Raw genomic sequence first — 24,743 nt, forward strand, 5'->3', positions numbered from 1 at the left:
TATAGTTGTGTACATTGGTTTATACCAAATACAACAGCAAACAGTTATTCTTTTTTTTTTTTTTTTTTGGTGGAGCTGAGGATCAAACCCCAGGGCCTTGCACTTGCTAGGCAAACACTCTACCACTAAGCTAAATCTCCAACCCCTTTTTTAAAATTTTTAAATTTTTTATTTTTTCAAATAGTTATTCTTAAAGGAGCATCAAAACTAAGGCCACCAAAAGACTCAGAAGGTAAAGGTCCTTTTCATACAAGCTGGATGACCTGAGTTTGATCTTTGGAAGCCACGATGGAAGGAAAGAACTGATTCCCCAAAACTGTCCTTGAATCTCCACATGTGCATGCAGTGACAAGCATGTATCTGTGTTCACACATGCATCACACACAACAAATAATTTTTATAATTAAAAAGTATAAAAACTAAGAAAGTTTCCCTTACTAGTGGGGTGCTGGAGCCAGGAGAGAAGAAAACAGAAGAAGTCATCAAAACTGAAGAAACTGTCCCTTTTTCACACCAGAGACATTTTTTATGACCTATCTTAACCTTCTGTTAGGTTTAAACATATTTAGTACATCTTGGAAAGAACAACACTTCTCTCTCTCTCTCTCTCTCTCTCTCTCCCTTTTTTTAAAATTTCTTTGGTATATGAAATATTTGTAGAGTCTCCTCTTTTGCAAAGGAAGTTACACTATGAGAAGAACCCAGTCATTCTTCCTAAGAGGCACCATTTCCTTGCCTGGGATGTTGACAGTAAAGAATTAATAACCTAAAAGCCTTGGGTGGTCTCAGAAACTCCCCACAGGAAGAGTGGTCCAGCTGTTTAGAGCTGGAAGGCTCCTGACAAGCAGTCAAAAATGTCAGGAACACTCCTGGCACTGATGCCAACATGGTAAGAATCTCCACCAAAAATCAGTCTGTGAACAAAATCTTCCAACCCAAAAGTTCCCTTTTTGCCCCTATTAGCCCCCTAGCTCACGTGGCAAGACTGACTGCCTTCCACTGTTCTGATTAAAGGAGAATTCTGCTTCTGAGGAGGTTGACAACTTTCTTTTATTTTTGGGTCACTGCAATCAATCCTGATCTAACAGATAGGATGTGTGAAGTCTCTGCTTTTACAGAGCTTCAAGTAGAGAGGGCTGCAGAAGGTGGGGAAGGCAGTACTAGCATCAAGAACATACTCTAGGAGCCTCAAAGGAAGGAACTAACCTAGGAAGAGTTTAATGGGGGATTACAGCTGGTGTTTAACCTGGGCATTGAAGTGTGAGGATGTTCATAGACAAATAAGCACGAGGAAGGGCAATCCAGACTAAGAGGGGTAGTGTGTGTGCAAAGACACCTGGGAGTCTGGAGGCAGGGCAGAACAACAGTGTGGCTAAATAGAAGCGGGCTTGTGTGCTGAGACTCATGAAGGTCTCTTAGTGAAGTGTAAGTGCTTCTGAACAGAGCCCTGGCTAGATCCACTTCCTTGGGTAGCACCGTTTGTGCCCAAAATATTTGGCTAGGGAGAAGTCACAGCTATTACTTTGGGCCCCAGAGGAAAGAAAGCTTACTTGCAGGCCACCCAGGGAGCACTTTTGTGACAACTGACAGGGTGATAGGAATTCCAAATCACCAAAGAGAAGACCTGGTAGGCAAAAGCTTTGGGCTGATGTCTTATGAGAAGAGGATGGAATGAGCACAAAAATGCCTGCTGCTAGCCTCTCCCTGAAGAAGCCACAGTCACACCACCCCAACTACAAGTTCAGTAGCATCTTTTGAAAGTAGAAACAGCATCTACTGCTTCCACATTAGCCCCTGAGGTGTCTGTCCCTGTGCCAATGAGGAAATACAGTGATTACTTTGAGATATCATGAAGAGAGTGCCCAGCAAGGGGCCCAAAGGGCCCAGAGGCTGGTAGTAGCTGGTGGCAGTCTGCTACTGTTCAAAGCAGCCAATGGCCTGAGAGACAGGGCTTTTCCTCATCCCAACTAAGACTCTTCTGTCTAGGACACATGTTGCACTGAACAGGGTGTAGGAAAAGGACTACACATGCAGACTCTTTCCCTGAGGCTTTCTTTTAAGCATTTCTAAACTGAAACTAAGAGTGACCTGTAGTGGAGAGCTGTTTGAGCCATGCCTTGAAGCACCACCCCTAGTGAGGCAGCTGTAGCTGTTACATCTGCCTATGACCTTGAGGTACCGGCCCCTGGGGCGCAGCTACCAGGGACCCTTAAGATGTGAGATTTGTGCACATGTGCATAGGCCCCCTTTCTTGGATACCTCATGGTTTTGGATGCTGAGATCTTGGACCAAGTGTTTTGATTGTGAGTTTACCCTCAAATAATTTTTTTTTTTTTCGAGACAGGGTTTCTCTGTGTAGCTTTGCTCCTTTCCTGGAACTCACTCTGTAGCCCAGGCTGGCCTCGAACTCACAGAGATCTGCCTGCCTCTGCCTCCCGAGTGCTGGGATCAAAGGTGTGCTCCTGGCTCCTCAAATAATTTTTTGATTTTTTTTTTTAATGATCAAAGGAATTTGTTTGGGGGTAAACTCACAACCAGGGGAGATTTACTGTAGATGAGCCTATGTCCCACGTTGAACCGCTTGGTCCAAGATCTCAACATCCAAAACCACAAGGTAGCTAAGAGAGGGGACCTACGCACATGCAGGAATCTCAAATCTTAAGGGTCCTCGGTGGCCACGCCCCAGGGGCAGGCACCCCAAGGTCATAGGCAGATGTAACAGCTACAGCTGCCTCACTAGGGGCATGCTTCAGGACACGGCTCAAACAGCTCTCCACTACAGTGACCAGTGAGTACATCTCATGAACAGAACCGCTGGACTTTTTGGACAAGGCTTTTCTTCATCTCAGAGCACCCAGCTTTTCCAGTCTCAATGACAGTATAGATGATTTTTATATAACAACCAGTGATTAAATGGGAGATGGAGAGAGTCATCTTCCAGAGCCCAGGAACCCAGGATGTGGAGTGTAAGGAAACTTATGGTTTTTACCATTGTCGTTGTGTTATTTTTAATTACTTAGGTTTAAAAATTCCAACAACACCCATGTCTACAAGTTTCAAAAGGAACCTCTCATCTACCTTTTACCCCTGTACTGCCCTTTCCCAAAACCATTGTTATCATATGTAATGTTTCCTTCTGGGTCTGTCAGCAGTGGCAGGGGACCACAGCCCAACACAGCCACTGGTAGCTGTAGGAGTTCCCTTCAACTCAGGTAAAGATGGATTCTTTTTGACTATGCCACAGAAAAGGATTTCAGGTCAAGTCAGAGTGAAGCAAAGTTAGTAAGTTTATTAATTATGATAGGGAATAGAAGCTACGAATAGATGCACATTTCCATTCCACTGGAGAAAGGAATTTGTACATAAGCATTATTGCTAGCTGAGTTCATATTCATTGTTAGTGGCCTGCTTGTTGTGAGGGGCGCAGGAATGATACCAGCAGATGTTAACCAGATTCAACATCACTGGAGGTGCCAGAACCCAACTCTTTAGAGAGACGATAGTTGAGAAGTCCAGGAATGATAAGGCAAGTGGATGTACTAAAAATACTAGGGCCAGAAGCAACTTAAGGAAGAAAGTCCATTTAAGCAATAGTTCCAGAGCATCAAAGTCCATGTGGCAGGGCAGACATGGCAGCAGGTGGCAGGAAGCGAGTTGGTCACTTCTTTTATCTACCACAGTGAAACAGAGAATGCAAGAACTTTGGAATTGGGGTGTGTCTTAACTAGAGTTTCTATTGCTATGAAGAAACAGTATGAAATAGCAACTCTTATGAAGCTTATGAAGGAAATACATTTAATTAGGGTGGCTTATATTTTCAGAGGTTTAGTCTGTTATGATAGTGGGACATGGCAGCATGCAGGCACACATTGTGCTGGCTACATCTTGATCTGAAGGCAACAGGAAGTCTACTGTCTTAGACGTAATACAGCAGATGACAATTTATATTCAGGTGTCAACCATCCAGATGAACAATTCTCTGATGGAGGAACCTCATTTCAAGCAAGGCTTATGAGGCCACAGTCTCTGAATGCTGTTTGTTTCTGTCTGTAGTTTTCCCATGTGCTAATACAATTCAACTTGGATTGGTAGTGTGTTTTCTCCATGAATATATTGTGTATATTTATCTGTGGATTGCCAGTAAGATGATTTCTCCTTAAGCTGCATATTTTTGATGAATAGAAATAATATTAGGATATTTTTCATAGCTAGGCCTTTGTTTCCACAATAACTGTGAGAAACTTAGAAACCTGTTTTATATCATTAGCCCAGGCTGACATAAGAAAACAACAGTATCTCTTCAGCTTCAAGACAATCACATACAATTAGCTGAGTTAAAAACTCAGAGTTAATTCAAAGTAGATGTTCCTACATATGGATCATAAGATAAACCTTCACAGAAAATACATAAGAACAAATTCCCAGGTGGCTGGTTATTGAACCAAGGTCACAGGCATAAAGCAACATTGGTGCCAATTTTTCTCTTCCTAAAGTCTGGCTGATAACATAGGACTTAACTCCTTGCACGTATTCCTCAATAGTTAACTCTCTGTATAAATGGCTAACCTCAGTTTTGATACAAGGCTCAAGGTTCAGCCAACTAACTGTTTATTGTTTAGGTCTTGAAATGTATGTGGGTGACAGAATGTCAACTAAACAAAGTCCTGAGAGAAACAGCTCAACACCTCAGGAAAAGTTTTCCCAACTAGCCAGGGCTGTAGAGGATAATCTAACTTCACAGCCCTGAAATAAGAGTTACAAGTTTCCTTCTTTGTCATATGGGGTTGCATGCACGATAAGAGTAAACATCTTAAGTATATATCTTAAGCTTTTAATGTCATTGTCCCTCGGGGAAGTGCTGAACACTTGGCACCTCCCACCACCTTATAGTCTGCACACCAGGGAGCCTGTCTGACAGCTGAGCCTTGCCATAGTTACTCATTCCCAGCCCACCACTGGATGCACTCCCTTAGTCAGTGCCACAATACACGTCCAAGAGAAACAGACACTTTTAAATGTTAGTTTAGAAAGTTTATCACACTTAGAAAGATAGAATACAATGCACATTTTCTCTACTCTCTAGGCTCCACAATAGTTTCACTTTATAACTACCCTTTATAGGCTATCTCCTTGGTAGATAACAAAGTAGCTGCCCCACTAATTAGGGAACTGACAGATTTATTCATGTATGTTATCAAAATAGCTTTGCTTCTTATCGTTTACTCAAGAAATATAATGTGACCCTCAAATGTAACCTCTTTTCATTGCCTAAAGCTTTCCATTGGATGTATAAGTTGTGTACAACAAAGACATGGATGGAATTTAAGAGAAATGAAGATAATAACCATGAGTACACATGTGAGTTTATTCTGTTTCTAGAAATACCCCTCAGATAAAAAAAAAAGGCATAAGTTTTGCTATGCTACAGCTTTTTCTTTGAGCCTGATCCTGAAGCCCTTGGAGCAGGTCTCTAAAGACTATAATACTGTCTCACTGGATGTGGCTTGAACATATATGAGACCTTTCAAAGCCCTCCTCCACAGTGATGCACTTCCTCCAACCTGACCACACCTTCTCCAACAAGGCCACAACTCCTAATAGACCACTTCCTTTGGGGGTCATTTTCTTTTAAACCACCATAGGGTGAGTCTATAAACCATCAAACTCATTCCTAATGATATACTTCCTCCAGCAAGCCTCCATGTACTAAAAGCTCTACAAAATAGTGCTACCAACTGGTGACCAAGTGTTCAAATATATAAGCCCATGGGGGACATTTCTCATTCAAACCACTATAGGCCAAGTGTAGTAAACCATTAAGTGGCTTCCATGGTCCAGTAGCTGGGATATTTTCAGTGGGGAATACATGCAGAAATATTGTTGTACTGAGTGTTAGCAAGAATGTCAACTGGAAATCTCAAGCATTGCTATTGGGAATGGTGATGATACTTCTCAGCATTCATGTTTCTTTATAAAATTTTAATGCTCTATTAGTTATATCACATTTACATACAACTAATGGAAAATTGCCTAATGATGATTTAAGCAATATAAATTTTTACTGTGCACATGATGCTTAAAAGTAGACTTTCCAAGGTTAGACCAAAAATAAAGACTCCTTCTGCCTCCCCACCCTCAGCTTCTTGATAACACATGCTATTTGTTGCTTCATTGTCATTACATGGCTGTGTAGATCTGAACACAGGAAGTATATCCAAAGGCAGGGTTCTTTTTGTTCCCTTGTAAACTTTCTTTTAAAAAAATTATTTTTATGTGTATGAGTTGCCTATGTGTGTGTATGTACACTGTGTGCTGCAGTACCAGTGGAGGCCATAAGAGGATCTCCTGGAACTAGAATTACAGGGAGTTGTGAGCTGCCACGTGGTGCTAGGGACTGAATCCTAGGTCCTCTGCAATAGCAGCAAGTGCTCTTCCCACTGATCCATCTCTCCAGCCACCCATATCTCTTTTTAAATGGTGTATTTTATTTTAAATTACTTGTATGTGTCTTTGTATGGATATGTGCATGTGGATGCAGATGCCCTTAGAGGCATTGGATCCTGTGGGTCTGTAGTTACAGGCAATTGTGAGCCACCCCATATGGACACTGAGAACCAAACTTGGATTCTCTGTACAAGCAGTACAAGCTTTTAACCACTGAATCATCTCTCTAGCCCAGTGTGACACACCCATTCTTGAACAAATCACTAGCAAAGAAGAGAGAGAATATGGTTGTTGTAGCAAGTAGTCATAATTCACTGGGATGAGGTAGGAACCAACCTTCCCTGTAAACAAGTCCTGTCTACACTGCTGAGCCCTACTGTGGTTCTGTTTGAAAGAAACTATGGGAACAATAGCTAAGTGGACAGTAGTGCCTGCCATTTCTTTACACTGAAGAATATTCCATTCTTTAAAAAAATACTCTAAGGCTTTTATCTTAAAATATATTAGATAAATTCATTTAAAAGACTTAATAGTTTCATAATACTGAAGTTTTCAACGAGGACTGATATGCATCCTTATCTGTTTTGATCCTGTTTTAAGAACATTTGAGTTTCCTTAATATAATTCTTGCATCTCTCTGGTTCAACATAAACCCACACAAATATTTTGGAGCATTTGTGCAAATGGTGAATGAAATCCTTTTCCAGTATTTACAGATACTTGTAGGCACAAATGCCTTGTGCTCTGTCACCTTTCTGTAGTATTCCATGATGAGAGGTACTTCACAACATCTACTATCATGAAATCTAACCAGAAGAGAGTTGCTCTTGACCCAATTTCTGTGAGACTATCTTTATTTGGGTTTTCCATTGCTGTGATAAAACACTATGACCAGCTGGGTGGCAGTGGCACACGCCTTTAATCCCAGCACTTGGGAGGCAGAGACAGGTGTATCTCTGTGAGTTTGAGGCCAGCCTGGTCTACAGAGCAAGATCCAGGACAGGCACCAAAACTACATAGAGAAACCCTATCTGTAAACACCAAAAACAATCAATCAAACAAACAAAAACAAAACAAAAAACCCAAACCAAAGCAAAAAACAAAATAAAACAACACCCCCCCCAAAAAAAAAAACTATGACCAAAACAAATTGGGGAATAAAGGGTTGTTTATTTCATCTTACAGTTTACAATCTACCATCAAGGGAAGTCAAGACAGAAACTCAAGGCAGGAACCTGGGAGACAACAACAGAAGCAAAGAGCATGGAAGAATGTTGCTTACTGGATTGCTCCCCATGGCTTTCTCAGCCTGCTGTATTATCTACCATAGGATCCCCTGCCTAGTGGTAGCACTGTCCCCAATGAGTGGGGACCCTACTCCATCAATCATTAATCAAGAAAATGTCCCACAGATTTGCCTACAGACAATCTGATGGAGGCATTTTCTTAGTTAAGTTTCCTCTTCCCAAATAACTCCAGCTTATGTTAAATTGATTTAAAAAAAAAAAAAAACAAAAAAAAAAAACCTAACCAGGATGGTGACTCAGGCAAATTACTATACCTGAACAATTTCCCTGTCTGTAGAATAAGTAATGATGCTTGTAGAGGCTCTTACAGAGATTTAATTGAATATCACATAAAAAAGACTTAGAACTGTCCTTGATACATACTAAATTATACATTAATATTTCCTATAATTATAAAATAATGCCTTGTTTTCATGGTGCTGGAAATTGAAGTCAGGGTCTTGCTCATGCAGGGAAACTTTTCTCCCAACTAGCAAAATTGTAAGCCAGTTAATTAATTCCCAACATTTTAAAAATAGAATAGCTTGAGCTATCTAGGATAACTACAACTACAGGATTCTACTTTTATGAAGTATGTGTTATATCAGGTCAGATTCACAGACAAAAAGCAGCATGGTGGTTGCAGTCAGAAAAAAAAAAAACAGGGAGTTATTTAATGAGGATTGAGTTTCAATTCTGTAAGACAAACTGCTTCTGGAAGTCTTGCTAACCAATGTGAACATACTTATGCTACTATGTAAGTATGGTTAAAATGGCAGATTTGATGGTCTGGTTTCTACAAATCACAATTAAAAAATTAAGTAAACAAAACTCAGACTGGAGAAGTGGCTCAGAGTTTAACCCTAGCATTTGGAAAGCAGAGGCAGGAGGATCTCTGAGTTTGAGGTCAGCCTGGTCTACAGAGCAGGTTCCAGGACAGCCAAGACGACACAGAGAAACCCAGTCAGAAGGAAAAATAAAAAATAAGCACTTTGTTGGGATTCTGCTGCCACTCCAGTTGCATGACAGCATATGTGCAGTTCAGGAGCTGAGCAAGGGGTCTGGCATCTTACATCATCAGTGTGAGCTGGTGATTACGTGGATACAGCATGGTCATGCAATCAGCGCATGCGTGGCATAGCTCTGTAAGCCTGCCTGCGCATGTGTGAGGTAATCCTTTAAAGAGATGGACACAAATTCCTCCCACTTCTCTGTTCTCCCCCACCCCCACTATCTCTCCCTTTCTCTTCGCTCTCTGCACATGCCCCTTTCCCAGGCCTGGTTCTTTTGCGCCCCCCTCCCCCCAATAAAGCTCTGGTACTGGGTTTTGTCGTGGCTCGTGCTTCATGACATTTCGACATGGTAACCAGCTCTGCTTATCATTTTTAAAACCAAGACATTTACTGTTCTGTCAAAGAACCAGAGTCCAGATCCCAGCACCCACATCAAGTGGCTCACAAGTGTTTGTAGTTTGTATCCTAGACCCCCTTCTGATCTCTGTGGGCACCTCATCTCCCCCCTGACACACACACACACACACACACACACACACACACACACACACACGTAGATAAACAAACATATGCACAGACCTGTAAATACCCACCCCATACATGGACCCGTGAACCTCTACATACTCATTACCCTTGTGGTTTTCTTTTCTTTACTATGATGTTGAGTTTCTTATTTTACTGGAACACACACACACACACACACACACACACACACACTCACACACTCACACACACACACTCACATACACACACACACACACACACACACACACACACACACACACACACACACTTGGAATAAGTCCAGCAGTGCCTTGGGTTCTGAAGATGGCAGAAGTCAGAGTGTTCCCAAAGACTGTCAGAAGTCACTGGGGAATTTCCTAAGCCTGGCATAAGGAGACTCATTCCCAGCACACACCACCCTACCTCAGAGCAGTTTTGTAGACCTCCTTGTTGGCCTGGATGAAGCTTTAAGTTCCTGCTTTTAGAGCCTCTGTTATCTCAGAGTTCCTGAAATTGTTCTGTCTGCAGAGTGGGTGGTGTCACTGAATACCAAACTCCCCGGAGGGATCGATGGCCTCCCCTGCCTCAACCCTAATTTCCATTTCCAGTCCTATCTCATAGAAATCAACATTACATAGCTATTAAATTTCAGTCATGGGGTCAGAGTTGAACTTTGTACATAACAGACTTTATCTTTGTAAGCACAGATAGTCATTTATCTCACTAAGCCTGTGTTTTCTCAGAGGAAAACATGATAACAGTATCTAATCGAGGAGGGGGCTGATGAAACATTGCATTCCAGGCCTTAGCCCTAGAACCCTATACTATGAGCTCTCCTTACAGCTCCTGAAAACCAAAGCCAACGTCACTGACCAAGGGAGGAATGGTCTTCTTTCCTTAGTCCCATGCTCTTAGTCCCAACCTCTGCCTCTTTCCACTATGGCACAGACCAATATCACTTTCTTCCCGAAGGCTTTAGCCCACCCACTACTGGAAGCACCTGGGTTGATTTATAGTCTCTAGGAAATGATCCTATCTCTGGACTGTAATGTAGCTGTAAGGAAATTGCTATGGCTGAGAAGGTCTTGCTAAGTGTCTAACGGTTCTTGTGCAATATAGGAGGCACCAAGTAGGCCTCTTCTGAATGTGTTGGGTTATTCTTTGTGTACATATCACAGCTCCTGTCTTCAAACTAATTCTATGAAAGCCCAGGGTATTACCATTATGATCCAGGAGACTTTTTTTTCCCCCTGAGTCAGAGTTTCTCTGTGTAACAATTCCAGTTGTCCTGGAACTCACTTTGTAGACCAGGCTGGCCTTGAACTCACAGAGATCCTGAACTCACCTGTTCCTGCCTCCCAAGAGCTGGGATTAAAGGTAGGTGTCACCACCACCCAGCGATCAAAGTGTCTTTGGGCCAGCGCAAGCCTCTTTGACAAAGAGCGCATGACTTCCATAGGCTCTCTGAAAAATAGTCCCTGGATCCTTCTGATGGGCTGTAGGCTGTTTTTCAATTCACAGTAAATGAAACTCTGGCAGTGAAGCTGATTTCCCTCTTGAGTCCATGGGTCTGATCTCTGTACTACACTTCCTGCCTGTGTTATATCTCAAAGTCCAGAACAATTCTCTTTTCCTATGCCCTCCAGAACCAGTGCTGTTGCCTTGAATGTTCTCAGGACTCGTAGCACCTGTCCTGAAGTATGGCTTCACTTCACCTTGTGTGGTCTTTGCTCTTCTACAAGATGAGGATTAGTTGTGTTTGACTGGCTTCCTTTTGTTTTTTTCTTCCTGTTTGGTTTTTCTCTGGGATCTCACTGGCCGGCCTGGAAATATGTATTGCAGATCAGGTGGGTCTTGGATTGTGGCGATATCCCTCCTCTGCCTCCTGAGAGTGAGGTATACAGGATTGCACCACCACACCTTGCTTAAGCTCTCTTTCTTTTAGGTTTCTATAGAAAGGGTCTTACTGTGTAGACCAGGCTGGTCTTAAACAGTGATCTACCGACTTCAGCCTCCAAAGTGCTAGAATTACATGCTTAGTTCCAATTTCTCTTTGGTGGGAGCCATCAAGCATACATGGCTCATGCTTTGGTGCTTGCTGGTTATGTGTCTCCCTCCCCCACCCCCTGAGACAGGATTTCTCTGAGTAACCTTGGCTGTCCTGGAAATCTCACTGTAGACCAGGCTGGCCTCAAACTCAGAGATTTGCCTGCCTCTGCCTCCCAAGTGCTGGGATTAAAGGTGTGCACCATCACAGCCTGGCTCTGGTTAGGTTCTCAACAGTTATGGGCTGGTATGATTCTTTTAATAATTATGATAACTACAAATCACCACACACTTGTCATCTGTCTGGCACAATGCTGATGACTTTCTGTACGCTATCTCAGGCTAATGTTGAGATGGTGCTGTGTTCTGCTCTCGTTCCTCCATACTGTGTAAAGCAGCGGGCTTTCAGACACTGCCTTGCTGTGACAGACTCTATCTTATCAGCAGCTTTTACCCTATTTTGAAGATGATGACTGCTACTGTACCTGCGTGGACATTGAATGGCACCATCTGTCCAATACCTCCATGAGGCACAGACTGACAAACAACTTAATCCTCAGAGTAGAAAACTCATCTGGGTGAATTGAATTGGGGCTGTAGGGACACATAGGCACGTGGAAACTATATCAAGAAAACCAGGCCCAAGAACTTACTGGGCACAGCAGACAAGGAGAGAGCATAACTCCTTTACCTGGACCTCATAGAGAGGTGGACAGCTAGCACGGCATTGTCAGTGGACCCCATCTATCTGGAGTGTGTCAAGGGGCAGACAGGCAGAGAATTCTCACTGAGATAGGGTTTTCAGCTTACTTAGATCCTGGGTGCTGCTGGGGATGTCTTTCTGTATGCTGTGAACATGTGTTGCTCTGATTTGGTTGATAAATAAAATGCTAGCTGGGCGGTGTTGGCACACGCCTTTAATCCCAGCACTCAGGAGGCAGAGCCAGACAGATCTCTGTGAGTTCCAGGCCAGCCTGGGCTATCAAGTGAGTTCCAGGAAAGGAGCAAAGCTACACAGAGAAACCCTGTCTCGAAAAACCAAACCAACTAGCCAACCAACCAACCAACCAAACAACCAAACAAACAAAAACGGTGATTAGCTAGTAGCCAGGCAGGAAGTATAGTATAGGTGGGATAAGCAGAGAGGAGAATTCTGGGAAGAGGAAGACTGAGTCAGGAGTCACCAGCCAGACACAGAGGAAACAAGATGTAAAGACAGAACTGAGAAAAGGTACCAAGCCATGTGCCTAAACATAAATAAGAATTATGGGTTAATTAAGTGTAAGAGCTAGCTAGCGAGAAGCCTGAGCCATGGCCATGCAGTTATAAATAATATTAAGCTTCTGTGTGTTGGTTTTGTTCTGAGTGGCTGCAGGACGGCCGGACGGCAGAACTGGGTGGGACCAGGAAAACTTCCAGCTACAGGCTGCTGATGCAGGCTACTTGAATGGTCTTCTGCTGTCCATCCTCCACCTGCTCCTCTCCCTGGACCTGCGCCTGCCAGACTCAACTCTGCAGCTCTGTTCTGACCTGCGACTACTGCTCGCAGAGGCAGTGGCAGCAGAGACATTCCCCAGAGAAGTCCAGATGGCTGGTTTCTCTCAACCCTGCAGATTCCCACTTCCCGGTAATTTTCTGAGCTTTGGCCTCTCAGGCCTCTTGGAATCTCCTTGACTTTTCAGACTTTTACAGCCATTCTATGAAACACACACACACACACACACACACACACACACACACACACACACACATACACACACACACACACACACACACACATAAACACACACATACACACACACATACACACACATACACCCACACATACACACACACATATACACACACACATACACACACACACATACACACACACACGTACACACACATACACACACACACGTACACACACATACACACATACACCCACACATACACACACACATATACACACACATACACACACACACATACACACATACACCCACACATACACCCACACATACACACACACATGTACACACACATACACACATACACCCACACATACACCCACACCCACACCCACACACACACATATACACACACATACACACACACACACACATACACACACACACATACACACACATACACACACACACACACACACACACACACACACACACACACACACACACACACACCACTGAACTGGTCTACCCTGTGATAACCATGCACTACATTTGAAAGGCACAGACTCTGAGAAGAACCATATAGGGAAACCCAAATTTAAAGGCGGGAGAGACAGAAACACAGACCTGGGGAGAGTTGCCGGTGGTATCAGCACACACCAAACATGCCCAACTCATCCTGACAAAAACACTGCATACCAAAGTCTACTTAGATCAGCTCCTATTTGCCTAACATAATGTACAATAAAAGTCACAATAGCTGCTAAATGACAAGGAAAAGCAGAATTTGAAACGATGAAGCAGGTGTGACATAGATATTAGAACAGACAGGGACTCCAACATGATTAAGATGCTCAAGGCCGGAACAGTAAGAAATGGACAAAATGTAAGAACTACTGGGTCATGCAGACAGAAGCGAAAATGCCAAGAATAACCCAAATCAAAGTTCCCCACCACAGAGAGCCCCATTAGGGAGTGGAGCAGCGCCCATGACCCTGAACCACAGGGCTTCTGGTCTGCACTGTTAGTCTGGGAGAATCTTGAAACTCCAGCCTCAAGTAAGTTTTAGTGAGCCTGAGCTACTGAAGCCAGAAGGGCAGGGCTATCTGAGACCCCGGCTCTCAAGTCCTGCCCTAGGGTGACCAGGATGGGACAGATTCAAAAGAGTGTCCCCAAGCCTTCAGGCTACTGTGGTTTTCTCTGTTCATTTTTTTTTTTTTTTTCATTTGTTTGGGGCCAGTAACCCATTTCCTCTTGGTTATCTCTCCTTTTAAGGAATGGGATGTCAACTATATACCTTCTCTATGGCCATATTCTAGAAGAAAGCCATTTGTTAGTTTCCTTCCTTCTTTCTCTCTCCCCACCTCTCCTTCCCTTTTCTCCTCTTCCCTCCCTTCTCTTCCTCTTCTTCTTCCTTGCCTCCTTGTTTTCTTATGTTTATTTATTTTTTTGAGACAGGTTTCAGTATTGAGCCCAAGCTGGCCTGGAACTCACAATCTTCTGTCTGTTTCCTGAGCACTGGGATTACAGAGTGTACCACCACCAGTGGTGGTTCATTCATGTTATCAGTTCAGCTCTGGGGAAGACTTTTCCAAAAGATGTCACATTAGTCTCCCACAGCTCATTCAGATGAGACTTTGCACTTAGAATTCCTCAGGTGGTGCTAGAGGTTTAGACTTTGTATTTGTATAGAACAAGTGCATATGAGAAGATATGAGCTGGAGGACTGGAGTAGAAAGTTAATATTTCAATGTTCTCCCCCAAGTTCATGTTAGAAACACAGACACTAACCAGCATGGTTGCTAGATGAGGCATTGAAAAATATTTTAAATAATTTTTTATTTTTTAATATATATATATAATTATATAATTTCCCCCCTTCATTTTCCTCCCTCTAAACCCTCCCATGCACTCTCCACACTTTGTTCATGAACAATTTTTCTTTAATTGATGTTATATATGAACATGTGTGTGTGTGTGTGTGTGTGTGTGAGAGAGAGAGAGAGAGAGAGACAGACAGACAGACAGACAGACAGACAGACAGACACGGACAGATTCCTAAATATATAAATGCCACCTGCCCAGTCAGTGTAACATTACTTGCACGTCTATGTTTTCAGGACTAACCATTTGGTATTGGATACCCAGTCTTCCCTGGGCAAGACTATTTCTCTGGCTCTCAGCGTTGCTTAGTTGCCTGTGGTTCTTTGTGGAGGGTTAGAATTTCCCCCATTCACATTAGCATGCCTATTGGTGCTATTATGCTCCTTAGATGAGACCTTTAAGATGGGATAAGATTAGGAAGGCTCCGCTCTTATGAATGAATGCTGTTATCAAGAATAGCTTCAAGTAGATTCATCATTGTAGGAGTGGGCTCTGATGAGAATGCTTGCTCTCCCCCACCCTACCCCATTTCCTTATCCTTCTGTTTTTTGTTTGTAGGAGTGGGCTCTGATGAGAATGCTTGCTCTCCCCCACCCTACCCCATTTCCTTATCCTTCTGGTTTTTTTTTTTTTTTTTTAACCAGGGCATGAAGCAGCAAGAAGGGCTTTATCAGATGCAGACAGGTGTTAGGTCTCAAATCCAAGTCAAACAGCAGAGGTGCCTAGTTAACATATCAAAGGAGATGCTGGCTTCCAGGTTCTCCCATCATCCCTCAGTTTCTACCTGTTACAGGGCCCTCTGGGGTGGCATACCTTGCCCCTCCTTTAAATGTCTCCAATCAGAGTGCTGGACTGCCCTTCCCTATATAACCCAGTCATTTTGGCTATGCCAGTCTCTTGACCCAAGCTGCTCCTCTTGATTGACAGCTCCTCTCTCCTCTTTCCCCTTCCCTCCTACCTCTCCTCACATGGCCTGGCTCAGCCTGGTCATGTCCACTCTGGACTCTTCCAGATGTCCCTGCTTCTGGCTATGCTCTTCCTTTTATCAACACTAAACTGTCTCCTCCACCATACCTAGGAGAGTCGTGTCCTGTCTTTTTTTTATTTCTTTTTCCCATTCATCTGGTGCCGGAACCTGGAACCAGTCATTGTAAATTAGGCTCTCTACCAGCTTGCCTTCCAGTGACTTGGGAGCATCAGCTTATGTCTATCTATGCTATTCTGTGCTGGTGGGTTAAAGGACTAGTTATAGCTAATATGCCAACTTGAACTATAGAGTCAATGAAATCTCAGGAAAATTCTAGCAAGGTGTTTTGTAGACATCAGCAAGTTGAATTTAAAGTTTATATGAAATGCAAAGAATTTGGAATAACTAACTTAGTAAGTCTTGATGTGTTCTCACTACCCCATTTCAAAACTTCCTAGACAGTTGCATTGGTTAAGACTGTGACACAACCAGGTAGTGGTGTCGCACACCTTTAATCCCAGCACTTGGGAGACAGTGGCAGGTAGATCTTTGAGTTAGAGGCCAGCCTGGTCTACAGAGTGAGTTCCAGGACAGCCAGGGCTACATAGAGAAACCCTGTCTTGAAAAAAACCAAAATTAAAATAAAATAAAGAAGAAGAAGAAGACTGTGACACAACAGCTGTTTAACAGCTGTACATGTGCACAGTCCAGTAGAGCAGAAGGCAACCTAGAAACAGAGTCAGGCAGATGCAGGCGACTCATCTTCAACAAGTGTACGAAAGTGATGGAGAAAGGACAGTCTTTCTAAGGAATGCATTGTGTTAGAACAACCAGATGAATATGTGAAATAAAAATGACTGTGGATACACACCTTGAGCCCTCCACAAAAGTTGATTCAAAATGAATCATCAACCCGGCCATGGGTTGAATGTAGTTAGTTGCCCCATGCGTTGTTTGCTGAAAGCTTGGTCCTTAACGTAACAGTCTGAGTAACTCCACGATACAGTAAGTCAAATGAGGCCAAATTAATAAAATCTAGGTTTAGTCTGAGCAAAGCACTCCTGGGTGGCCCCAGGGGAAGAGGAGGTGGCAAGTCTATGGGCCGGGTCTTGAATACCCAGTAGGGATGGTCTTTGAGCAGCTCCAGGAGAGGAGTCGACCCTTGGCGGGCTTTCTGAAGGGCAGAGTGAGGAGTGGGACAGGAGTGGAGCTTCCCAATAGAAAGGATTAATGTCTGCCTCTGAGAAGTGGGTTGGTAACCAAGAAAGCTGGTGTTGTGAAATGTTCTCCTTGTTGGGGAGGGGCCTTGGCCATGTCTACATTCTTCTTCTAAGGTCCCAAGGACAAACCACAGTAGGATTCCACCAGACTTCCACCTGGGGAACCGGTGGTTTTTGTTGGGCTTATTTACAGAGCATGGGTGAAGGTTTACTAACAGGAGCGTGGTGACCGAAAAGCAGCCACATTGGAAAATTGCCTTGCATGAATGATGGCTTCCTATAGCCTTATTGATGGGGTCCTCTTCTTGAACTCTCTCTCAAACAATATACTCTAGCCTCTCCTCAGGAGACCCAGAGGCCATATGCAATTAGGGTAGAATTGTGTACAAATGACTGGGTGGAGTGTCTGGATGGATACTCAAGTGAGGCTCAAATGGCTGCCCCAATCCCTCCTTCTGTGAGGGACAGTCAATAGTCTACAAGCCCAGCTTGGGCTTTTGCAAGCAGGCACAGATGAACTAATAAAGATGGTGACAGTTTGCACAAAGGACAGTGCTGTACAACAGCTGCTTAGTACAAAATAAGTCACTGTCCTCTGTCCTTTCTCTGGTTCACAGGCCTCCTCTTTGCACATGCTGGCTTCCCCTCTTGCTTTCCAGTCATGTTAGAATGTAGCATGATGCTCTTATCAGAAGCCAGGGGCATGTCACACTCTAGAAATTCCCTCTCTGCCTCCAAAATCAATAGACAACAAAACAAAACAAACAACAACAAAATCAACAACCACAAACAAAGAAAACACCCCCCCCCAAAAAAAAAAAACTCCTCTCCTTCCATAATTTATGCAGCCTTAGCATTTTTATTATCGAAATAGAAAAGGGTTTCAGACAGGACTAAGCATAAAACAGTATGATTTCCTCCTCTTGGTCCTGATTTCAGTTATAGTGCTCATACCCTTATTGTATTTCTTAGCGGTAATGAAGAAAGTCCTTACTGCATGGGGTGGTTGAACCTGGTAGGGGCTCAAACAATCACTCTTATTTTTGAGTCGTTTTTTTGCTTTACTGTCCGAGACCCATAGAAACCAAAGCAGGATATTTTTGCACAAAATTGTGTGCAAATTAAATTTCTGTGAAAATCAACACAAAAGGAAGCCTTTTTTTTTTCTTTTTTCTTTCTTTTTTAACCTTTTAAAAGTATTTTAAGCCAGGCATGGTGGTGCATGCCTTTGATGCCAGAACTTGGGAGAAAGAGGAAGGCAGATCTCTGTGAGTTCAAGGCCAGTGTAATCTACAGAGTAAGGGTTGTTGTTTTTTTTTTAATGTGGGGCTGAGGATTGAACCCAGGGCCTTGTGCTTGCTAGGCAAGTGCTCTACCACTGAGCTAAATCCCCAACTCCCAGGGTGAGTTTTAAAACAGCTAGGTGCCATGATGTTTCCAGGCGGGAGTCCTGACCTCCCTTCCTAGCTGTGTGCTTGCACTCGGTTCTCCAGCGCAGGTCTCCAGGCTCCGACTTAGGTGGTGGTGGGTGCAGGCCTGGTTGGTCTCTAAAGTGACTGAACAATGCAGAAGGACAGTGGCCCCCTGGTGCCTTTACATTATCTCGGCTTCGGTTATGCAGCCCTGGTTGCTACTGGTGGGATTATTGGCTATGCTGGACTCTTCTTTGGGAGCCTAGCAGGCCTTGGTGCTTACCAGCTGTCCCAGGATCCCAGGAACGTGTGGGTTTTCCTAGCTACATCTGGGACCTTGGCTGGCATCATGGGGATGAGATTCTACAACTCTGGGAAATTTATGCCTGCGGGTTTAATTGTGGGTGCCAGTTTGTTGATCATTGCCAAGCTTGGAATTAGTGTGCTGAGTTCTCCCCATCCATAGTAGCCACACCCCTGCTTGGGCCCACGAAGAACTGAAACTCTCCAAACGTCCACATTTACATATTCTGACATTTTACAAACATACCCCAAGCACCCTGAGATAGAAGATGAGATTCTACTATTGTAACTGTTCAGGGGTGGCAGGTGTTGAACCTGAGACCAGCTGCTACCTTCCTGCAGTTTCGTTCTTGTGGGATGACATCTCATCTTTCTGTACTAGTAAACAAGGGGTAAAATGTTGGGTGTCAACACAGGGAGCCCCAGAGCCACATGTCCTGCCCAGAAGTGTGTGAAATCTCTTGGTGACATTTGTGACATGGGATCTTTTGCATAGGTATGCTATGAAATTATGTCGCAATGAAATACCAGTGAAAATAAAGTTTGCTATTAAGAAGAAGAAGAACAACAACAAGAAGACGGCTAGGGCTATACAGAGAGACCTTGTCTCAAAAACAAACAAACAAACAAAAAAACAAAAGAAAAAAATCCTGAAAAAAAGTATTTTATTAGTTCTCTGAGTTTCACATATGCATACAATATATTTTGATCATATTTGCCCTCCACTCTTCCCCTAACTCCTCCCCGACCCATCCCCACCATGTTATCTATTTCTGTTTTGTTTTGTTTTAATAATCCACTGAGTCCAGTTTGTGTTGCTCATATACTCATGGGTGTGAGACCATCCACCAGAGCGTGGCTCAGCTTACCAGGGCCTTACCCGTAAAGAAGTCTGACTCTCTGCCCTAGAAGTCCTGACTGTCAATAGCACTCACGCAGGCGTGGGAGTCATGAGCCTCCTCCTCCTCCATGCTGGAGTGTAAACTGGCTTAATCCTCTGCAGGCAGCCACAGCTGTGAACTCATAAATGCAGCCAAGCTGTTGTGTGCAGCACACATGGATTCTCCTTGACTCTGGCTCTGACAAGCTTTCTACCCTCTCTTCTGCGATGATCCTATGATCCTTCATCTCTCTCTCTCTCTCTCTCTCTCTCTCTCTCTCTCTCTCTCTCTCTCTCTCTGTTGTAGATGTATCTATCATTTGTAACTGAGCAGTCCAAAGAGAATTATTCACTCTTTGAAGCTCACGAGGACTTCATTGTCTTCTGACTCTGTTCAAGCTGATGGAACTGATTCTAGGAGCCTTGCCTTTGATGGGCCTCTGAAACTAAGAGCTAACCATTTCAAAGAACAGTTACTAGAGTTTGGGGGCAGGTAGGAGACTGGGGAGTTGGCCAAAAGATACATTTCCATTAGCCAGAAAGAATAAGTTCAAGAGATCTGTTGTCTAGCATGAAGACTATAGTTAATCAGGCTCATGACTCTCTACCCCCTACTTGAGTGCTATTAACAGTCAGGACTTCTAGGGAAGAGAGTCAGACTTCCTTACAGGTAAGGCCCTGGTAAGCTGAGCCATGGATGGTCTCACACCCATGAGTATATGAGCAACACAAACTGGACTCAGTGGATTATTAAAACAAAACAAAACAGAAATAGATAACACGAGTGGGGGTGTGTTGGGGAGGAGTTAGGGGAGGAGTGGAGGGCAAATAGAATAAAAATATATTGTATGCATATGTGAAACTCAGAGAACTAATAATTTTTTTTAAGACAAGGTCTCTCTCTATAACCCATTCCACAATGTACACATATTTCAAATCATTATGTTGTACGTTATAAGTACATATAATTTTTGTTAAATGAATACCCCCCCCCCCAAAAAAAAACTAAACAAAACAAAACTAAACTAAACAAAACACCACTAACAACAAAAAAGCCCTAGCTGGGACAGAGCGAAGTTAGTTATGAAGTACTGCTGCCACCCTGTGGCTACAAAAGGAAAAGCAGTTGGGTTTTTATCCATGTATAGAGGAAGTGTTGAAAGGGGTGGGTGAGGAACTGGGTTGACTACTTAGAGCTACAAGAACTGGCTTAAAAAATGATGTGAGTCCAGCAAAATAACAATGATGATAACCACTGGGGGGCATTTCAAGCTTCTTTCACTGTTGATGTGGATGGACAATCATAGGAACTGAAGAACACGATGGAGACTCACATCTCCTTCCCATTGCACTGTGAGTAGGAAGACTTCAGAAAGCCCCCAAAGACCTGCTGAGCCTCAGCTAAGGACCAGTAGGTTCAGAAGACCAAAGGGGACAAACCTCACAGTGCAGTATTAACACATCTGTCCTGCCACTTGGAGGAACAGGCTCCCAGTACTATAGATCCCTCACAATCCAAACATCCAGAGAGGAGGACAGAAAGGGAGACTGTCTCAGCAGTGGCTCCATGCTGTCAGGTACTGGAGACTTTTCATTGCTGTGAAGAGAGAGACCATGATGAAGACAATTTATAGAAAAGAAAAGGTTATTGGGGGCTTTACAGGTGCAGAGGGTGAGACCATGGCCATCATGGCAGGGAGCATGGGAGCAGGTAGCCAGGCATGGCACTGGAGTAGTAGCTGAGAGCTCACTTCTCTTCTACACTCATGAGGCAGAGAGAGAGAGAGAGAGAGAGAGAGAGAGAGAGAGAGAGAGAGAGAAATTGGGTTTGGTTTCGGCTTCTGAAACCTCAAAGTCTGACCCCAGTGACAAATCTTCTCCAATAAGGCCACAACTTCACATCTTTCCCAGCCAGCTACACCAACTGTGACCAAGCATTCAAATATATGAACCTATGGGGACCATTCTTATCCAAACCACCATACCATCTAATGGTCACGATGAAGTTAAACTACAAATGGGGATTTCACACTGGTTAAGATGAAGAAATAGAGTTGTTTGTTCTCATATTAACAAGGTTGGCTTAACATTATTTTCTGGAAATGAAATTTTTGTGTAAACATTTTGAACTTTATAAAGGACCCGGAATCATGATGGAGAAGTTTAAGGGACACAGAAAAGCATAGTAATTCTATCACTCAAGTGGCCATCTTTCTAGATGGTTCTCCATGCTCTTAGATAATGCATTTGCTATGACAACAAATAACTTACTATGTTATCACTCTCTCAGCTACATAGTAGCTGTAGTGGAATATTTCTATGAAAAATTCTGTTCCAGCCACCTATATGCCTAAAATATTTAAGAAACTTGAGTGCCATGTCAAATTATTTTATATATATACATATATATAATTCATTCTCTAATTGTTCAGCCCACATTTGTGCACTTTTGCTTTTGTTCAGTGAGGCTGCTTAAGGAAATGTTCAGCTCTTTTAAGAAAAAGCTAGATGATAGATGGGTCAGAATCTGATTCTGGGGTTCAATCCACTAGTTATGAAACCTGAAATGCTTCCAACTCTCTCACTTGCCCCTACTGGTGCTAGACTGCCCCCCTCATGGTGGAGAGAGGCAACCAAAGCTGTTGCTAACAGCAACCCCCAGTTAAATTTGTATTTTCCTTCTACCTTGGGTATTTGAAGGAAAAAAAAGTCATAACATGGGGAAGGGCTTATGTGACCAAACTTTCTCAAGAAGATTCAATATACATGTCTACTCACCCCAGATAGGGATTGTTTTAGTTTGGGTTTTTATTGCTGTGAAGAGATACCATGACCATGGCAACTCTTATAATGAAGAACATTTAATTGAAGGGGCTTGCTTACAGTTTCAGAGGTTCAGTCCATTATCATCATGGTGGGGAGCATGGCTGCATTCAGGCAGATGTGTTTCTGGCTACATCTTGGCTTGCAGGGAACAAGAAGTCAACTGACTCACTGGGCAGTATCTTGAGCGTAGGAAATCTCAAAGCCCACCCCCAGTGGCATGCTCCTTCCAACAAGGCCATAGCAACTTGACCAAAGCCACACCTCCTCCTAATAGTGCCACTCCCTATGAGATTATGAGGGTCAATTACACTCAAACTACCACAGGGATCCCACAACAGACCAATGCACAGACACCAGCAAAAGTCCAACTTGGCGAACCAATGAGTTTTATTGGTGTCACTTATAGGAGATGGATGAGGGGTTATTGACAGGAACCAAAATGATCCAAAGACAGCTGCATCACCAAATCCCATGCCAGCATGGGTGACAGCTCACAAAGCTGGGAATCTGGAGCACAGGCAGATGAGCAGATTGGAGAGTGACCTTTCCACATGCCTCAGTTGGTTGAAACCTCTTCCTGGTAGCTAAGCTGATTTCTGATTCTTCCAGGCAGCTTGTCTGCTCACAGTCTTCTTTGCAGCTTGGCTTGTCTGTGGGTCTTCTTTTGCAGCTTAGATCTGCTCATCTAGGAGAAACTCTCAGCTTTTTATTGCTTACTCTGGCAGGAAGGGGCCTGGTGAATTCTATTGGTGACATTATTAAGGTCACTCCACATAGTTAAAAAGGAAGTTTATTTTGTGGAATAACTTACAAATGAAGGGATAGGTTGTAGGGTCTGGCAAAGGTATGGCGCAGTCTGGCAGTGTTCTCTGGAGAACTCTGCTTGGTCTACCTCCTGCGTCCAGCTTCCTGAGCCCTCCCTGGGTCTTCCGCTTCCTCCTCCGCCCCGCCTTGTGGGCATGACCATTACCGAAGCCTCAATGGGGATAGGAACTTCCAGGCCAATGCTAGGATGGCTATCCACTACAGAATTCAGTTTCAGGGACTCTCTGAAGCTATTTTTAGTCACTTACCTTTCCATTTAAGGCGCTTTTTGTAGAATGTAATGTTTCAATCTAGGAGGATACTGTTATACAACATGGCTGCATTGAAATGTTGAGTCTCATGAAATAACATTTCTGAGAATGAGGAGAACCCAACTCTTTTTTCTCCCACTACATACCATCTGTGTCTCCTTTCCACACCCACACACATCATATGGTTCTTTAGCAGTACCTCATTTCAGCTCCTGACAGACATTTGGATTATCCCGATGGTCCATACCTAGGAATATTTTGGTGAAAGGCTTTGTGCATTTTGGTGAATATCTTCCTTCATTAGTGTTTTAGTCAGGGTTCTCGAGTTCTGTGGAATAATCCTTTTGCACACTACAAAGATTTGTCACTTCAATTGGTTTAATAAAAAAACTGACTGGCCAGTAGCCAAGCAAGAAGTATAGGTGGGACAACCAAATTAAGGATTCTGGGATGAAGAAGGGCAGAGTCGGAGAGACACCAGCAGATGCAGAGGAAGTAGGATGTATAGAAAATGAGGTAACAGGCCATGAGCCATGTGGTAGAGGGCAGATAAGAAATATGGGTTGATTTAAAACATAACAAGCTTAATCTATCAGCTGAGCATTCATAAATAATATTGAATCTCTGGGTTAATTTTTGGGGAACTAGCAGGTGGGAAAGAAAATTTGTCTACAAATGGTGCTCAACATGGGGTCAGAATTTCTTTGAGGAACCTGACAAGGCTTGAGGAGAAGTTCTAAAAACATGTAGGAATAGAGCCAAAGGCAACTTCCTAGTCTCATATCTCTGATGCTGGCCACAGTACAGCTGCCTGTGGGCTTGAGCTGCCAGCATGGGCCATGCTAGCATGCTATGAGCTAAGCTGCATGGCAGGTTACTACAGTCTCTTACATGGGCCATGGTACAAAGAGGAATCTCTCAGCCATTGCCTGCAGACTTCAGCCACCAGTGTGAGCCAAGCCAATGTGCTGTATGGCAGGTTTGGGGTTTTGCTTCTGTAGACAGAAAAGGTTACAGATATGTAGCAAAGACAGACCCAGACAGAAAGAACTTCTAAACAGGTTACAGTATGTTTAAAAATGTACAAAGGCTTGGGAGAGAAAAGAGAAAGGGTATATAAAAATAGTTTATAATAGTAAAGTCCTTAAAAAGGGAGTAAAGTAATAAAAAGAAAAAAGCCACATAAAGATGAAAAATACACAGGGAGTA

General features: G+C 43.4%; 1 protein-coding gene across 1 annotated transcript; it reads left to right on the forward strand.

Annotated features, from left to right (window-relative positions):
• Positions 1 to 18,561: 18,561 nt before the first annotated feature.
• Positions 18,562 to 18,915, forward strand: LOC118591579 (transmembrane protein 14C-like). Its single transcript, XM_036200018.1, has one exon. The coding sequence runs from the start codon at positions 18,601 to 18,603 to the stop codon at positions 18,913 to 18,915; it is 315 nt and encodes a 104-aa protein (XP_036055911.1). The 5' UTR covers positions 18,562 to 18,600.
• Positions 18,916 to 24,743: the final 5,828 nt, after the last annotated feature.

The sequence above is a fragment of the Onychomys torridus genome, chromosome 9 (assembly GCF_903995425.1).
Source record: "Onychomys torridus chromosome 9, mOncTor1.1, whole genome shotgun sequence".
NCBI lineage: Eukaryota > Metazoa > Chordata > Mammalia > Rodentia > Cricetidae > Onychomys > Onychomys torridus.